Genomic DNA, 18,829 nt, shown 5'->3' on the forward strand with positions numbered 1-18,829 from the left:
CTCACGTAGTCCACCTCACGTAGTCCGCCTCACGTAGTCCGCCTCACGTAGTCTGCCTCACGTAGTCCGCCTCACGTAGTCCACCTCACGTAGTCCACCTCACGTAGTCCACCTCAAGTTAGGCTCTGCAGTATTTCTATCTCTATATAGATATATATCTATAGATATATAGATATCGGGTATCATGTGAGGCTCTGCAGTATTTCCATGCAGGCGTGTTGATGAAGGCGGAGCGGGGGCAGAGCGGAGTGAACGACGGTGTGTTGTGTTTGAGCCCAGCAGAGGATGTGATGATGGAGACGGTGGTGGAGGTGTCGACGGAGTGTGGAGCCATGGAGGAGGAGTCCTTCCCCATCCCCCCCGACTGTGAACCTGCAGCCAAGAAGAAGAGAGGAGGTCAACCCCGCCTCTAACGCATGACATCACTAGTTTGGAGTCACATGACTCCCTTCAGTCTGCTCTGTTGATGAGGGGGGGGGGCTGGTGTTAACGTCGTCACGGCGACGCACTGCTCACATTAAATATTATCATAATTAAATATCTTTCAACATGAATTATGGCAAACTAAATATCATAGTATAATACTGTGTGTGTGTGCGTGTGCGTGTGTGTGTGTAGGTGGGCGTCGGCCAAAGACGACCCCGCCTGCTTCCAACGGCTCCTTTGACGTCGGCATGAAGAAGAGGCCGCGGGAGGGCAAAGGTCAGTCTTCATGTTCTACACAGACGACTCCCCGCTGTCAGCCATATTATTGATATTAGGGATGCACGATATTATTGGCAAGGTATCGGTATCGGCCGATATTGGTTAAAATGTATTATCGGATATTGGATAGCATGCCGATATAATTAACCAATAAATAAAGACTGCTGCTTCCTTGATTAAATCAGATAAAATGCGCGAGGATTGCAAAGAGATTTCAAACAGAATATGTTATTGCTCTCAAGTAGTAATTCCTTTGTAAGATGTTATTGGAAAAACAATCCAATGTAATATTAACTTGATATTTGTATTAAAAATATTTGAATACATACCGTAAATCCTCTAATATAGGCCCGGGCCTTTATTTACTCAAGCGCATCGCGGCCCAGACCTTTATTGGAAGGAGGCCAGAATTAGAGACAGGCCCCTATTTCTATTTGAGCAAAACGGACTACCAGTAGAATGAATAAAAACAGATTTTGTGTCTATTTGAACCTATAAAATACTAGGTGCTCCACAGCTGCCATATTACGGTAAACAACGTTTACCTCTTGCCAGTATTGCATGCTTGGTGGGCTGCCACTAGGAGGATGATTGACAGGCGCTCTCCTTCATACAATCACACTTCATGGCTGCACCTGATTGGACGATCGCTTTCACAGCTGTCCTGTCTGCTCCCGGATTTCAAACCGACCAACATGGCGGCTCGTTTGGAAACTTTCTCATATTTCACAGCCAGTATTAGAGGATTTACGGTAATTCATGTTTTGTTATGAATTAGGATCTCCAGAATGTCACGAGTTTATATATATATCGGTTATCGGCCAAATTAGTTGTAAGATATGGGATATCGGCAAAAAATCCAATATCGTGCATCCCTAATTGATATTATTGATATTATTGTATCGGTTAATCAATCTGATCTCAGACGTGTCGAGCCCATGGTATCCCATCATGCACCTGTGAAGCCACCCATGTCTGTGTGTCCCTGAAGGCAACACCACGTACCTGTGGGAGTTCCTGCTGGAGCTGCTGCAGGACAAGAACACCTGTCCCAGGTACATCAAGTGGATGCAGCGGGAGAAGGGCATCTTCAAGCTGGTGGACTCCAAGGCCGTGTCCAAGCTGTGGGGCAAGCACAAGAACAAGCCCGACATGAACTACGAGACCATGGGCCGTGCCCTGAGGTCAGCACCGCCCGCCGTCAGCTCACCTGTCTGTGTGTGACATCACAGCGTTGACCTCACCTGTCTGTGTGCAGGTACTACTACCAGCGGGGCATCCTGGCCAAGGTGGAGGGGCAGCGTCTGGCCTACCAGTTCAAAGACATGCCCAAGAACATCCGCGTGATCGACGACGAGGACGACGGCGACGAGGTGGAGGACGCCATGGCGTCCGGCCAGCACGCCGCCGCCAGCCTGGGCACCCCCCTGCCCGCCGCCAGCCAGCCGCAGCAGACCTACGTCACCGTCATCCCCAGCAACACCGGCAGCAGGTCTGCAGGCTCCGCCTCCTTTCTCTCAACCTGTCCAGCTCTTATTTTATTATATTATATTCCATCATGGATGGCAGTTAGTTGGTTTCCTGTTGATTCCAGGAATGAAAAAGCTTGAAACATTTAAAACGTACCAAGAGAACAACATTACTCCTCTTTAGACGTCCAAAATATATTCATAAAGTAATATATGCAGAGACGGCGCTCCTTAAAAACAACATCAAGCCATGCGTGTGTAGTATGAGGACGTGGTGACGTATGTACAATCAGCTAACGGGCCAAAGCCCGTTTGGGCTGGAGCAGTGTGAATGCAAAGCGGTGGGACCCCCGGGGGCAATCGTGCCAAGGTACCCTTAGGCAGCCTATGTTAATAAAATAAGGATTGTTTTTGATAAGCTGTGGAACTCTGAGTTAACCTATTTCTACCTGAATGTCTATGAACTATTAGGCTGTTGAGTAAACCTATAACTTATATTTTACTTGATAAAATAAGACAATATATGCACTCATATGTCGTCGTAGTGTTTTCCAGTATCTGTAGCTATTAATGTGATGCTCATCATATTCCAGACATATTTTTCTGGCCCCTAATTTTGGCCTGACAGTGTTGCATTCAGGGTCACATTCATGGAGCGGGTTCTTAAACGTTCTCCATGAGGGATCTTCAGCTGACCCACACATAAATCATAAATCATAGACATAATATGATCAACTAGATCTTGTTAAAGAGGAAGTCAGCCTCCGTCACTTTTAAATGGCAGTCGCCATGGAAACCAAAAGTATATTCAAGTCATAGTAATACTAGTAAACAACGAATGTTGTATACAAGTTGTGTAAATGTTAGCCAGTTAGCCAGCAGCTGTTTCCCAGATGCTGAGAGCAGCGATCGATCCACTCGATCTAATCTGTGTCCCCCTCCTTCCTGCTGCAGGCCAATCAGAGCCATGCCCCTGGTCATGACCAACTCTCTGGGTCAGGTGACGTTAAACTCCTCCTCCATCCTGACGACCACCGCGGGGGTCCCGGTGACGGTCGCCAACGCCTCCGCCGGCGCGGCCCCCAAGCTGGTGATCCAGGCGCTGCCCACCATGCTGCCCGCCGGCTCCAAGGCCGGAGAGAAGATCACCATCATCACCATCCCGGCCAACCAGCTGGCCACGCTCATGCAGGCCAACCCGTCCGGCCAGCTCACGCAGCTCTTCCAGGCTAAACCCGTAGCCACGCAGTTATCACACGCCCCCGTCGCCAAGCCGGCTGGCTCCGCCCCGACGACCCAGCTGCCAGGGGGCCGGCCAACGCCACACCTCATCCTGGCCAAACCGGCGGCGGTGGCCCAGGCGCTGCCCCAGCTCTCTGTCCAGGTCAGCCAGCCCAAAACCCCCACCCAGACCCCGAAGCCCCCCAGCAGTCAGGCCCAAGCAGCACAATCAGAAGCCATTTCAGAGGCTCCGCCCCCTTCCATCCCCCCAGCAGAGAGCAGCTCGTCCTGAGTGCCCCGGAGGGGGGGGGGGGGGGGGGGCAGGACGTGACTGGACACTGCTGAGGAAGTGCAGGACACATCCCCCCTCACAGAGAAGCAGCTCTCTGATTGGCTCATACGGTGGTCTCCAAGGGAACCCTGCGGTTACTATGGAGACGATTAAAGGGACAGATCCTGCGGAGCTCAGGAGAAGAGCAGCCTTAGATTGTAAATGAAACAAATCCTTTTTGTAATCAAACATAATATAAAAAGTCTGAGAAGACTTTGTTGTAAACGTGTAAAAAGCTTCTTTTTTTTATACTCGCATCAGTCTGTCTGTCTCCTCCTCCGTCTCCTGGTTAGTTTTCTACCGACACAAGGAGGAGAGGACTTCATGCTCCTCGTCCGAAGGATAATATACTATTTTTTCTTGTACTATCAGTGTATGAAGTAGATTTTACTGAAATATGTATTATAAAAAACACAAATGTGACTCAAAACTGACTGTTGTTTTATTCATCCATTAACTAACATTTACATTTAGGTCATTTAGCAGACGCTTTTGTCCAAAGCGACTTACGATAAGTACATTTGTCAAAAGAAGGAAACAAAGAAACCACAACGTATCATTGCCAATAAAGTAAGAGCTAAAAGTAGAACAAGTGTTAGGTCCTCATCTGAGTAAAGTAGTACTTCAAGAGCAACAGTGCTACGATCAGAGTGCTATAGGTAAGGGTTTTATGGGGTTTTTGGGGGGGGGGGGTGTTAGTGGGTCATGCTATGTAGAGTCGAGGTGAAGTCTGAACAGGTGAGTCTTGAGCCTTTTTCGGAAGATGGCAAATGACTCTGCTGTCCTGACATTGGTCGGGAGTTCGTTCCACCACTGAGGACCAGAACAGAGAAGAGTCTGGACTTTGCTGAGCGACATTTGCTTGATTTCAGCGATGGTGGTACCAGCCGGCCAGCTGAAGTAGAGGAGCGAAGTGCTCGCTTCGGGGCATGAGGTTTGACCAGTGTTTGAAGGTAGATGGGTGCCGTTCCATTGATGGCCCTGAAGGCCAGTGTCATTGTCTTGAATTGGATGCGTGCTGCAACAGGGAGCCAGTGGAGGTCACGGAGGAGGGGGGTCACATGGGAGAATTTGGGTAGATTGAAGATAAGGCGTGCTGCAGCGTTCTGGATACGCTGCAATGGTTTAATCGCAGAGGCCGGGAGTCCAGCCAGGAGAGAGTTGCAGTAGTCAAGGCAGGAGATGACCAGTGCTTGGACCAGGAGTTGCGTTGCATCCTTTGTGAGGAAGGTCAGAATCCTGCGGATATTCCATCCATCCATCCATTTTCTTCCGCTTATCCGGGACCGGGTCGCGGGGGCAGCTGCCTGAGCAGGGACGCCCAGACTTCCCTCTCCCCGGACACTTCCCCCAGCTCCTCCGGGAGGACCCCAAGGCGTTCCCAGGCCAGCCGGGTGACATAGTCACTCCAGCGTGTCCTGGGTCTTCCTCGGGGTCTCCTCCCGGCGGGGCATGCCTGGAACACCTCCCGAGGGAGGCGTCCAGGGGGCATCCGATACAGATGCCCGAGCCACCTCAACTGGCTCCTCTCGATGTGGAGGAGCAGCGGCTCTACTCCGAGCTCCTCCCGTGTGACGGCACTCCTCACCCTATCTCTAAGGGAGCGCCCCGCCACCCTGCGGAGGAAGCTCATTTCGGCCGCTTGTATCCGGGATCTTATTCTTTCGGTCATGACCCAAAGTTCATGACCATAGGTGAGGGTAGGAACGTAGATTGACCGGTAAATTGAGAGCTTCGCCTTTCGGCTCAGCTCTCTCTTTACCACGACGGACCGATACAGGGACCGCATTACTGCAGCCGCTGCACCGATCCGCCTGTCAATCTCACGTTCCATCCTTCCCTCACTTGTGAACAAGACCCCAAGATACTTAAACTCCTCCACTTGAGGCAGGAACTCCCCCCCGACCTGGAGGGAGCAAGCCACCTTTTTCCGGTTGAGAACCATGGCCTCAGATTTGGAGGTGCTAATCCTCATCCCGGCTGCTTCACACTCGGCTGAAAACCGCCCCAGGGCATGCTGGAGGTCCTGGCTCGAAGGAGCCAACAGGACCACATCGTCCGCAAAAAGCAGGGATGAAATCCAGTGGCTCCCGAACCAGATCCCCTCCGGCCCACGGCTGCGCCTAGAAATCCTGTCCATAAAAATAATGAACAGAACTGGTGACAAAGGGCAGCCCTGCCGGAGTCCAACATGCACCTGGAACAGGTCTGACTTACTGCCGGCAATGCGAACCAAGCTCCTGCTCCAGTCATACAGGGACCGAACAGCCCTTACCCTGCGGATGTTGTAGAGGGCAAATCTGCAGGATCGGGCCACAGCAGTGATGTTGGGGGTGCAGGATAGTTGGTCATCGAGGATTACACCCAGGTTCCTCGCAGTTGACGACGGCAATACTGTGATGCCCTCGACAGTGACCGACAGGTCCATGCGAGGGCAGTCTTTCCCTGAGATGAAGAGGAGTTCGGTTTTATTCAGGTTAAGCTTGAGGTGATGTGCAGTTGTCCAGACAGAGATGTCAGCCAGACAGTCCGAGATGCGAGTTGCAATGTGAGTGTCAGAGGACGGGGGAAAAGAGAGGAACAGCTGGGTGTCATCTGCGTAGCAATGGTAGGAGAATCCATGCGATGTGATAACAGAACCTAGTGATCTGGTGTATAGTGAGAAAGCAGCTTCCTTCCTTCCTCCAGACAAAAATGTAGTTGAACAGAAGTTTCACTGGCTGCCCTTTATGTGCGGACTGCGGCCCCTCCCTCCAATCAAGTCTATTCACTACAGCTGAGCTGGCTGAAACTAGGTAATTGCTCACTCAGTAAGATCAGCTTCACAAGAATTTAAACAACAAGCTATCTAGACAAGACTAAATGTTACAACTAGCTCTACTCACAGAATGCCTAAACCCAAATCTACAATTAGTTTCTTATTTGCCAACAAGATACAAAGCAGCTTCCTTCCTTTCTCCAGACAAAAATGTAGAACATCCAACAATGATCAACTATTTATTTTATTGACTTTTTTTAACTGGCGAATCGGCTGAACTGACGACCTGCTGCCAGTGAACCTCGCTGTGAAAACCTTCAGACAGCTGGATTTATCCAGACAGGTAACCAGTCTATCACAGGGCTGACGTAGAGACAGACAGGTCTGTGGACTGTGGGAGGAACCCGAGAGAACCGAAGAACCCACGCTCACACAGGGAGAACATACAAACTATGCTGAAAAAAAACACTGATATTTGAGGAAACTCGTTTATTTTAGAAAACATTGAAATAATCTGTGAACATAAAACACGTTTACAAACAAAGACATGTTTGAGTTGGAACTATTTATTACAGCTGTGTATCCATCCGCCCACTGCTGCTGCTGCGCTTCGGTTCCTCAAGAAATAGTTCCTGGATTTACTTGCACCACAAAGCTAGCAGTTTCCAGTCTTTATGCTAAGCTATGCTAACGTTCTTGTTATCAAACCCATACTTTCACATTTAAACAGCTGATCAATTCAACCAATCAACAACATGAATTAACTCATTTCACCTTCTCAAAAGTTTGTGATATTTAGTCGTTGGAGAAAACTAAACATTTTATTTCATCATACATTTTCTGACATTTTAACAATCAGTTGTGAAAATTACTTTTGAGCCTCAAAGGTAGCTAGCTAGCCAGGTACCAATGGCTAGCATGCTAATGCAGCTGATTTATTGATCGTTTTAACGTCCGGCGGACTGAATAAAAGTTATGTTAAAATCCCTCCTCATTCTCCTCAGATCAAATGATACATTTTCAAAGGCATTGCTGTTCTCTAAGAGGTCGTCTTCTTCCCTTTCTTCTTCTCTGCTTTGGTCTGTTCCTTCTCCAGGTGTTTCTGAAACACACAGGCAGCATCAGTGTGTGTGTGTGTGTGTGTGTGTGTGCAAGAAAAGGAATGTGAGGATGTGGGCGGGGCATGAAGGTAAAGTGAGGATGTGGGCGGGGCTTGGTCTCACCTGCAGCTTGTCGTAGTGTGTCTGGCTGCTGCAGTGTGTCTTCTTGGCCGTCTCTTCGTTGGAGTAGAACAGGAAGCAGACGCGGCAGTAATAACCCATCTTCACATGCTCAACACCTGAACATCAGTTAGTATTAACATCTTTCATATCATAATACATAACATAAAATACATAGATCATAGTACGCACGCACGCACGCGCACACACACACACACACACACACACACACACACACACACACACACACACACACACACACACACACACACACACACACACACACACACACACACACACACACGTATTGTTCCCTCTCTCACCGATGGGGGTGTTGGGGTCATGGGGGGGCAACGGTAGAGACGCCATGCTGGGCTTGTTTTCGGCCAGCGGGGGGGCCGGCGGGGGTAGGGCCTCTGTTTGGTCGTTCTGATTGGTCGATGTCTCCATGTCCTCGTCCTCCTTCTCCGGCGGCGTCGCCTCCTGCAGCCCAGAGAAGCCAATCAGTGATCTTCACTCACTCCACCTCATCACTCAATGAACTGCATACTCACATCCTGGCAGATCCTCGGGTCAGGGTCTGAAGCTTCAGGGATCTTCTCTGCTGAGGTTTCTCCTCTCTCCTTGGCCTCCTCATCATCACAGCTCTGCGTCTGCTCCCGTTTCTCCTCCTGTTTCTCCTCCTGTTTCTCCTCCTGTTTCTCCTCCCGTTTCTCCTCCCGTTTCTCCTCCTGTTTCTCCTCCTGTTTCTCCTCCTGTTTCTCCTCCTCCGGTTTCTTTTCCTCCTTGATTTTCTTGGTTGGAGGTTCTTCAGGAAGGTTGGAGGATTTTGGAGATGAGCTGCTGTATTCTCTCTTGGTTCTGTCTGGACATCGATGTCTGAACACACAACAGTTACAGTTACAGACCTGGAGGTCCTCTGTAGACCAGACCAGACTGCTTGACCCTGGACCCCCGCCCAGTGACCCTGGAGCCCTGCCCACAGTGACCCTGGAGCCCTGCCCACAGTGACCCTGAAGCCCCGCCCATAGTGGCCCTGGACCCCCGCCCACAGTGACCCTGAAGCCCCGCCCACAGTGGCCCTGAACAGATTCCAGCAGCTGTAACAGAGTCCTTTAGAGGAGCCAGATCGGACCCCAGAACGAGGACTGACCCGTGTTTCAGCTGCCGGTACTTCCTGCTGACGTAGACCGTCAGACGCTTCCCGTTGAACTTCGGAGGATTCGCTTTACACTCCTCCGCCATCTTCTCTGCATCCTCCGCTTTGTCCATCTCGATGAAGCACTGAGGACAGAGGACAGACGCCATGAAACCCTGAGGACAGACAGACAGACAGACAGACAGTGAGATTTTTCAGGACTGAGTCCTGGTCCTGGTTCTGTACCTCTCTCTTGAGCCGATTCAGGAAGTACTTCTTGACTCTCCCGAAGGGTTCTGCCAGTTTCAGGACGGCGTCATCCGAGTATTTACTGCTGGGGATCTGACCCACGTAGACCACCCTGCTGGACCCGCACTGACCCCCCCACCACCACAACATCATCATCATCATCATCATCATCATCATCATAACAGACAAACATCCGGATCCAAATAAGATTAAGTCTGTGGTGTGAAGCAAATGGAAGCCATGTGTTTGCATTTCAAGTTTTTCCTGATAAAATTCCGATTTTAATCTCAGGAATATTCAGTTTTTTAACATACCAGAGTGAAGCTGCTCACCTGGATGGTCGGGTAGCTCATGGAGTGGCTGACCCTCACCGGACGGCCGCACACCGACGCCGTGATGTTGCCGTTGTAGAAGCTGGCCATGGCGCGAGCTTCCTCCTCTGTGGCGAACTGCAGGTAGGCCTGAGCAGGAGGAACACATTAACCGTCACACCGGGAGAAAGCAGCGGTGAAGACACAGTCGGCATCATGCGGTCTGGAGTACCTCAGGTCTCAAGTCCAGGACCAGGTGTTTCATCACGTTCCCAAAGGGTTTGGCGAGTCCCAGCAGCTCGTTCAGGAAGTTGTATCCTCGTCTGAAGCCCACGATGTTGACCACCCTCATGCCCTGAAGAAGAACACTGGGTTCACCTTCATTCCCACATTCATTCACGGGAAACAGCTTCTTCATCATCACAGGCCCACAAACGGCTAAGCCCCGCCCCTTCCTGTACCGTAGTCCTGCATAAACATTTAGGTAGGTAGATAGTAAGATATGGTGATGGATACACCTAACTATACACCTAGCTGCATAACTAGTTAGCATGCTAATTAGCTACATAACTAGGTGTATAGTTAGCTGGCTAGGTAGCTAGATGGTCAGTTATGTAGCTAGTTAGCTAGGTAGCTAGATGTAGATGGATCCTGCTGCGTTGGTTTGAATGGGAACGTTTTATTTCCTAGAAGTCACAGGAGGTCAGCGAGTCTGACTGATCTGTGATCTGCTGTCTGCAGTGATGAACAGATGACATCACTGGACAGAAACCTTGACAGACACGTACCCCCCTCCTGGAGTTGTCTGCAAAGAAGAAGAGACACCGACACAGGGAGGACATTAGTTCTAGGTTCATCTGATCCACCTGGATCTGGTCTGTGTATTAATAACCCCGGTGACGCTCAGTAATAAAATATAAATAAGTAGAATAAAAATAAAGTCTGGTACCGATGGAGTCACACTCTCCGTCTGATTCATCATCGTCTTCAGCCACTTCGTCCAACGTCACAAAGTCCTCCATGTTCTCCAGGAAGTCCTGATCCCACTGGACCACATCACAAACATCACACCACATCTGATTTAACTGACATTATATTAATGAAAGATATTTTATGTCTCCATGTAGATTAAACTATAATCAAAGTGTACCGCGTCTGGAGGCAGATCTCCCTCCACGGACTCTGAATCCTCTCCTGGTCCTGCAGTCGGTTCTTCTTTGTTCTCCGGTTCTTTGGAAGGGACTTGGGTTTCAGTCGGCTCCTTGTGTCCCTCCGACTCCACGTCCTGCTTGGCCTCCCCTTCAGCCCCGCCCACATCTCCAGGTGTGTCATCGGTGACATCATCACCATCATCAGGAGCCTGGCATTAATGAAGGTACCTTTTAGATCAGGGACCGGTTAAACCAGGGACCGGTTAGACCGGGGACCATTTAGACCGGGGGCCGTTGAGATCGGGGACCGTTGAGATCGGGGACCTTTGAGATCGGGGACCTTTGAGATCGGGGACCTTTGAGATCGGGGACCGCTTAGATCGGGGACCGGTTAGACCCGGGACCGTTTAGACCGGGGACCGTTTAGACCGGGGACCGTTGAGATCGGGGACCGTTTAGACCGGGGACCGTTGAGATCGGGGACCGGTTAGACCGGGGACCGTTTAGACCGGGGACCTTTGAGATCGGGGACCTTTGAGATCGGGGACCTTTGAGATCGGGGACCGTTGAGATCGGGGACCTTTGAGATCGGGGACCGCTTAGATCGGGGACCGCTTAGATCGGGGACCGTTGAGATCAGGGACCTTTGAGATCAGGGGCCGGTTAGACCGGGGACCGTTTAGACCGGGGACCGTTGAGATCGGGGACCGGTTAGACCGGGGACCGTTTAGACCGGGGACCGTTGAGATCGGGGACCGTTGAGATCGGGGACCGGTTAGACCGGGGACCGTTTAGACCGGGGACCGTTGAGATCGGGGACCGTTTAGACCGGGGACCGTTGAGACCGGGGACCGGTTAGACCGGGGACCGTTGAGATCGGGGACCGCTGAGATCGGGGACCGCTTAGATCGGGGACCGTTGAGATCGGGGACCTTTGAGATCGGGGACCGGTTAGACCGGGGACCGTTTAGACCGGGGACCTTTGAGATCGGGGACCTTTGAGATCGGGGACCTTTGAGATCGGGGACCGTTTAGATTGGGGACCGGTTAGATCAGGGACCGGTTAGATCAAGGACCGGTTAGATCAAGGACCAGTTAGACCAGGGACCGGTTAGACCAGGGACCGGTTAGACCAGTGTAACCGGTTAGACCAGTGTAATTATTAGTATTTAGATTAATAATAATGCCACCTATGTAATTTTTAATGCATTTGATGTAAAATTCTTAATAATCATCACCTCCATGTTCTCAGTGTGTTCTCACCTCCTCCTGTTGGACCTCCTCCTCCTCCTCCTTCACAGACTCTGCTCCCTCCTCGACCTCTGCGTCTCCATCGGTTACCTGCTGCTCCTCCTCCTCCTCCTCCCCTCCCTCCTCGCCCTCCACCACTCCTGAAACCTCCTCCTCCTCTGCTGCAGGATGCTCCTCCGCCTTCACTTTCTTCTCCTCTGCCTTCTTCTTCTCCTCTCTGGTCTTGGAGCTGGACTTGGAGCTGGACGAGGAGGTCCTGGGGCTGGTGAAGGACCTGGTCCCGGAGGCGGAGGAGGAGTAGGCCTTTTCTGCGCTGCTCCCCGGGCTCCGACCGTCTCCTCTTTGTCTCCGGTTCACACTGAAACACAGTTTGTGGTTATTGTTGTGGTGGAAGGCTGATCTGGTCCTGGTTTTAGTTGAAGTCTATGGTAAAGACCCTGGTCTGGACTCACTTGAGGGTCTTGTACTTGGTGCAGATGTTGAGGCGGATCGGTCTCCCTTTGATGGTGAGCGAGTTCACGCTGTAATACTTCACCAGCATCTCGGCGTCCTCCGGAGTCCCCAGCTGGACAAACGCCTGGAGGACAGACCCAGACCCGGACCCAGACCCAGGTTCAGTGTGAAGACTCATTAGAGCAGTGAAGCTGTGTGTTCTCAATCATTCACTTTGTTGAGTGTTTAATGTTATTATAGGTTTGTTAGCAGTTGTCATGGTTTTCTACCGTGATGGAAACATGTTTCCAACATGTTTAAATAAATTCAAGTGTTTTCAAGGATTTCCAGCACCCTACCAACCCTGCACACCTGGTTGTGTTTATCATTAATTATGAGTATCAGGATGTGAGGTGAGTCAGCAGGTGAGCGGTTCACCTGGTCCGTTAAGAACAGGTGTTTCTCCACGACGCCAAAGCGTCCCGCGATGGTCAGCAGCTCCTTCTTCTTCTCTTCCTCTTTGGGCAGGTTGGAGAAGAATACCACCTGGCTGCCGTGACCTTTGACCTCCCGGACAGGTCTTTCCATGGACCGGTCCACCGACGCCCGCTCGTCTTTCTGAGGGGGGTCAAGCAGAGAGGCGGTTGTCAGGGGCGACGAGGATCAGCTGGATGTGCTAAGGCGAGGGGGCGGCGGCTACCTCGATGACCAGCAGCCTCTTGGACAGGTAGAAGGTGATGGATTTGCCGTACAGAGACGCCTGGTGCTGCGCGTAGTAGTTCACCATGTCCAAGGCCTCCTCATGGGTCCGCATCTCCAAGAAGGCCTGAGGATCACATCAACGAGGCTACTGAGGTGGGCTCTGGTCTACTGAGGTGGGCTCTGGTCTACTGAGGTGGTCTAACGAGGTGGGCTCTGGTCTATCTCTGGTCTAATGAGCTGAATCACCTTGTTCTTGAGGACCAGGTGCTCCCTCAGGCAGCCGAACGGCTCGGTGAAGGCGAACAGGGTCTTGTTGCTGAGCGGCTTCCTGTCGTACTTCACCACCACGACACGACTCCTCACCTGAGACACACACACACACACACTTCAGTACTAGCACGCACACGCACACACACACACACACACACACACACACACACACACACACACACACACACACACACACACACACACACACACACACACACGCACACGCACGTTAACAGGATGCAGAAACGGACCTTATTGGGACAGTTCTTGGACAGACCAGGACCTCCTCCTCCTCCTCCTGCAGCTCCTCCTGAACCAAACATGCAGACGAGAATAAGAGATTTGTGATGATAATGACAACAACAACAACAACAACAACAACAACAACAGATAAAGGGAGGTGTCTTGCCCCAGCTGGAGGACATCCCTGCGCCGGTCTGAGCTGAAGACATGGGGGTCGGTCCAAGCAGTCCTGCAGACATGTTGGGGGTGTCCAGGAGACTCCCACTGGGACCAAGAGACCAGATGTTAACACCGAAACAACCAGCATCACACTGGTTCACAGGTCACCACAGGAACTAAACCAGGTTCACCGGGGGGTTCCTCCAAGAACCTGGATGGTTCTGCCTCGTTCACAGCCTTTCAATGTCAGGATCAATAACTGAATGGTGTGATTACGGAGAACTCTCCTCCTCCTGAGGGTCAGTAGGTCCATGATGGAGCCTCAGGGAGATCCATTTCTTTGAGTGGCAGATGCATCGTGATGTGGTTTTGGTGATGGGGTTTTGGTGATGGGGTTTTGGTGATGTGGTTTTGGTGATGGGGTTTTGGTGATGGGGTTTTGGTGATGCTTCCCTGGACTTCGTGGTGAATGAACTTGAATAAAACTATCTGCTCATCTGAACATGGAGTAAAGTTCCTGTGGTGGAGAAGACCTGGACACGGGTTAATCATGGTCTACTAAAGCACATTCAGACTCCTACCTCCGTCCTGACGACATACCCGGGTCCCAGTCTGGATACCTGAAAACAGCATCAACATTAACATCTCCACCACAAGCTGCATCTCTGTGACCTTCAGAGTGTGTGGGTGACTCACATGTTGAGCAGCTGCCGCCTGTTTTCGCCATGACGACGTCCGTTAGTGTGCTGGTTCCACTCCTACAGATTCAAGTACAGGATTACTGGAGACCAACACCGGGACCAGCCCTGGCAGAGAATCTGAACCTGAAACACTTCTGGCTCTCAAAGTCTGAAAGTCCACGTTTCCCTCACACAGAAGTCCTGACGACGCTAGAAACAATCAAGTCTGCTAGCTATATACACACACACACACACACACACACACACACACACACACACACACACACACACACACACACACACACACACACACACACACACACACACACACACACACACACACACACACACACACACACACACACACACACACACACACGGCTGAAATTCCATTCTCATTATTCTAAACAGGCAGCTCCATAGAGAAGCCGGCCCTGGTTTAGTTTTAGGGACGGTTCTCTGAACCACTAAGCACGGTGGGTAATGAATCCCTTATTGAATCCTTCCTTAACGATGTTAGCAGACTAAACATGGCCGACCACCTTTAAAAAACGTGGTTAACACGTTCAAAATAATTAAATATTCATAGGTCAAAATGTTAAGGTAAGAACTCAGCTACAGTGACGCTTTGACGGTGGATTGTGCGAACATTCAGAGTGGCGTGCACGACGACGACGTGGTTGTTGTTCAGGTTTGATAAGGAGGGACATGAAAACGGGAAATCTACCTACAAATATTCAATAAGGGATTCAGGTTCAATAAGACTGCTCCTGGGTCCCATGATGACCCGGGCCGTGCTGACTGGTCCATGATGAGTCAAACTTTCCAGACTAAAATGTGATTTATTTCAACATCTTCCTGCATAACGACCAGCAAGAACACACACGAGAAGACCCTCGTCTGACTGTAGAGACCCTCGTCTGACTGAACCCGGCTGCAGAGCTTCAGGTGTAAGGAGATGAAGACGTGTTCAGGTGATAATTACATGATGCAAACGGGCATTCATTGGAAACATGGTGGATGATTACGTCGCCGGCTGCAGGACAGAAGAGGAGCTAGGGTGTGTGAACGTAAACATTTAACGTTAGTCCAAGGAGAACAGAGGAAGGAGGCTGGACGGTACTCACCATGGTGGAATGGACGTCAAAGTCACAAAGAGAGCACACGTGGGGGAACATGGAGGGCATGACTCCCAAGAAGTCCTGGACCTTCCCGTTAGATGGGGATCCCATCCTCCTTTGCATAAAGACGGGGTCTGAGGCCCGCGGCCCCATGCCGAGCCCCCCGTAGGACTCATGGTGGGAAAGCTCAGAGTACTGCCTGTCTCTGCTACCCCCCCCACCACCGCCGCCACCACCGCCGCCGCCACCACTGTAATTTAAGCCGTAGCCCCGGCTGGGAGTGTTGTCTTGCAGAGAACTGTAGCCCAAGTCTGCAGAGGGCTGGGCCCGGGCTGAACCCGGACCCAGAGAGGGACCACCCATCCTCCCCATGTGCACGTTGTCCCAGTTGTCCCTTCCTCCTCGATACCCGCCGTCAGAGGACATGGAGGACACGCCCCCCCGCCGCTCTCCTGTGTCACCCTTGCGGCTCTTCAGCTGCATGAGGATGTGCGGCAGCGTCTCCACGCTGATGTCCTCTTCTGGGATCTCCGCCAGGGCGTCCAGGTCCGAGGGCGACAGGCCCAGACTGGCAAACAGCTTCATGGTGTTGCCGATGTGGCTGCCACTGCCGCGCCGGGGCATCTGGGAGCTGCCCTCCTGGCCGTCCATGACACCAACGCCCACCCCTGAGGCCATGCCCCCCATCTGCCTGCTGGATCGCTGTTCGTTCATGCTGAAGTTCAAGGTCTCCGCGGCGGCCAGGAGGCCCCGCCCCACGGCGAAGTGTTTCTGACCTCCGTCCGACTGCGACTTCTGAGACATGACACCAGGAAGTGGAGTTGCTGTCTTGCTTCAACGTTTCAGGACGAGAGAGTCCAGATAAAGAGAAGCAGCGGTAGGAAAGTTAATGTCCGTTAATGTCTTGTCAAAGAGGAAGCTTGGTGAAAGTGAAGGGGAAGTCCTCTTCTCTGGAGAACTTCTGATTCTGCTGAAACAAAAGGAGGCAGAGACACTTGAAACGCTGCCTCCACAAAGAACACAGGAGCCAGACGAGTCGCACCGAGCCAAACGAAGAAATGAATCCTGAGCACATGGAAGCTGGGATTACTGGGAGACAATTAAAGAAGGCTAGGGAAGCAGACAGAACAGGCCCTAAAGACTGGAAATTCACCTCAGACCAGGAGGGAGAAAATGATGGAAACATCCTCATTGCAAAAAGAGAAACTCTGAGAACTGGTGTCGAATACCAGAGAGATGTGATTAATAAAATAAGCTTCTAATGTTTGTTGTTTAAAATGTGAAGGAATAAAAAGAATGTCCAATTACAATGAAAGAAGAGGAGAACTGGACTGAAACATACTGCTAATGTTATCTGGTAGATTTTATAGGGAAATGATGGTGAAATCAGAGTTCTCCAGTGGTGGAAGAAGTAGATCCTTCACAGAAGTAAAAGTACTAATACCACATGGGGAAAATACTCCACCACAAGTAAAAATATGCAAGTATTATGAGTTAAAGTAGGTGTAGTAAAAGTACTGACAGTGCAGTAAAGTGTTATACCGTTGTATTTGATGTTTTAACTAGTTTAACCTGCAGCGATGAGGCATCATATTCTATAAGATCATCGTCTGTCCTGCGAGAACCACGTATCTCCCGTTTTCAGCTTCATAACGTTTCATTTAACAGCTGATCCAAGAGAAACAAACAATAAAACGAGGTGCAAACAATAAAAGTAGTCTTGTAAAAGTTTAAATGGCGGTGTTTATGAGTGGAAACCGGATAGCGGTCTCCAGCGGATGTAGTTAGCGGACCAATCACAGCCAATGCCGCTGCGTTGGTGTTGCGTCACCTCGACGCGCGTCTAGGATTTTTGGGAGGTGCGCGTCAGGCCCTTGCGTTGGACGTAAGGGGGGTCCGCAAGGACGTAAGGGGTCCGCAAGTCCCCTTACGTTGTGTCGACGCGGAAGCATAACTTGGGCTTTAGTGGGGTATTGTTGGGTTTATGCTGATTGTAAACCCCCGAGGCACATTTCAGATTTAAACTGAACGCATCCGGAGATACGTGGTTTTCTCTGGACGGGACGAAGAACTGTAAAGTCATTAAAGCTGTCAGACAAATATAATGTTTAAAGTACAATATTTACCTCTGATATGTGGTAAAGTAAGGTATACGTATCAACAGGGTTCCTAAACCTTCTCCAAAGTCACATTCAAGCACTTTTCAAGCATTTCCAGGTGCATTTCCATGCTTTTCCAGCACCTTCGAGCTGTGGTAAACTCCATATTTGTATCAATCCAATGGTCAGTATTCAGTCTACTTATTATGTCACTTGTTCATCACATTAAATGAGATGTTATTGTCCTCTAAACAACCAACATGATGTTTGGAGACAGCTTTTTACAGAAGGACCACAAATGAAAGGAAAACTAATTCCACTAACAGATCCACAGAAATATAATCACCAACTATTTTCATCATCTGTTCATCATCAAAAGGCATTTTTCATAAAGAAATGTCAGAAAATGCTGTTTTCAGTCCCTCAGATATGGAGATCTTCTTTCCTCTGTTCTATCATAGATGTCATCACATACAACACACATTTATAGACCTTTATTCTACATCCAAGACTATGGGTGCAGTCGAATAGTCAAAAAATAAGGTCCTAACTCCTATTCCTAACTCCTATTCCTTGACCTCTGGGGAAAACGTCACGGGGTCAAGGAAAGGCGATAGGAGAACTCAAAAGGATTTAGGAAAAGTCGACCGCGGTGTTCAGAGAATCCGACCGGACTTTCACTAAGCTACGTCATTATAACGCGGCCGCTGATGATTGACAGCTGATGATTGACGATTGACGTGCGTCTGCGCTGGAGAAACTACAATAATGGACTACAAAAAACGCATCGTCCACTTCTCCACATGTTGGTTTTATAAACAGCTGGTTCACTGACCGGCTTCAGGTCCAGCAGCTCCTCCTTCCTGTTTGACCGTTTGTTTTATTTACATTTCATTTGTGGTTTTAGTTTCGTTTTTGTCGAGTTTGTAACATGATTTAAATAAATAAAAGTATCATTAAATTATTATCACTGTCCACACATTTATCATCACTATTCCAATTACTATATGTCTGCATGAAAGTTAATGTTAAATATGCAAATGCACATATCGTTTGTTTTCGTGAACGGCCGAGGTGTGTGGCACTTTAAATGTTGCTCTCGCAAAGAATTGTGGGTCGGCGTAATCTCCTTTCCTATGGCATAGGAAGGTCTGTTGCATCCTATGCTAAAGGAGCTCTGAAAGGAAGCATTGGAGCTCCTTTCCTTTGCATTTAGAGAATCCGAACGGCTCTTATCATGGCGGCCACTTGTTTACTTCCGGGTCACTTCTTCAGTTAGGAACCTTCCTAAGCAAAAAAGACTATTCGACTGCACCCCT

The 18,829-nt window shown here is 50.1% G+C and overlaps 2 protein-coding genes across 4 annotated transcripts in view; one reads left to right on the forward strand and one right to left on the reverse strand.

The window, feature by feature from the left end:
* The window catches only part of elf2a (E74-like factor 2a (ets domain transcription factor)), a 7,567-nt gene extending 3,411 nt beyond the window's left edge, over nucleotides 1–4,156 (forward strand). For 2 of the 3 annotated variants that reach the window (XM_084009931.1, XM_084009933.1), the window contains exons 5-9: nucleotides 280–396; nucleotides 619–702; nucleotides 1,697–1,889; nucleotides 1,964–2,197; nucleotides 3,129–4,156. In XM_084009931.1, the coding sequence (XP_083866057.1) occupies nucleotides 280–396; nucleotides 619–702; nucleotides 1,697–1,889; nucleotides 1,964–2,197; nucleotides 3,129–3,687 (1,187 nt within the window). In that variant the 3' untranslated portion in view covers nucleotides 3,688–4,156. The remainder of the gene's footprint in view (nucleotides 1–279; nucleotides 397–618; nucleotides 703–1,696; nucleotides 1,890–1,963; nucleotides 2,198–3,128) is intronic. The other variant, XM_084009932.1, reaches the window with a different exon arrangement.
* A 2,797-nt stretch (nucleotides 4,157–6,953) lies between these two features.
* matr3l1.2 (matrin 3-like 1.2) lies at nucleotides 6,954–17,806 on the reverse strand. The gene is made up of 21 exons (XM_084009860.1): nucleotides 15,418–17,806; nucleotides 14,307–14,368; nucleotides 14,192–14,230; nucleotides 13,618–13,715; nucleotides 13,460–13,518; nucleotides 13,185–13,301; nucleotides 12,937–13,062; nucleotides 12,675–12,854; nucleotides 12,257–12,381; nucleotides 11,817–12,162; nucleotides 10,553–10,762; nucleotides 10,352–10,448; nucleotides 10,191–10,207; nucleotides 9,635–9,757; nucleotides 9,424–9,552; nucleotides 9,089–9,217; nucleotides 8,858–8,988; nucleotides 8,259–8,583; nucleotides 8,028–8,187; nucleotides 7,708–7,823; nucleotides 6,954–7,586 (listed from the first exon to the last, which is right to left on the reverse strand). Exons 1-21 carry the CDS (start codon nucleotides 16,213–16,215, stop codon nucleotides 7,524–7,526), a joined length of 3,450 nt encoding a protein of 1,149 aa, XP_083865986.1. The 5' UTR covers nucleotides 16,216–17,806; the 3' UTR covers nucleotides 6,954–7,523.
* Between the last annotated feature and the right edge of the window lie 1,023 nt (nucleotides 17,807–18,829).

This window comes from Eutrigla gurnardus (assembly GCF_963514095.1).
Source record: "Eutrigla gurnardus genome assembly, chromosome: 5".
Classification (NCBI taxonomy): Eukaryota; Metazoa; Chordata; class Actinopteri; order Perciformes; family Triglidae; genus Eutrigla; species Eutrigla gurnardus.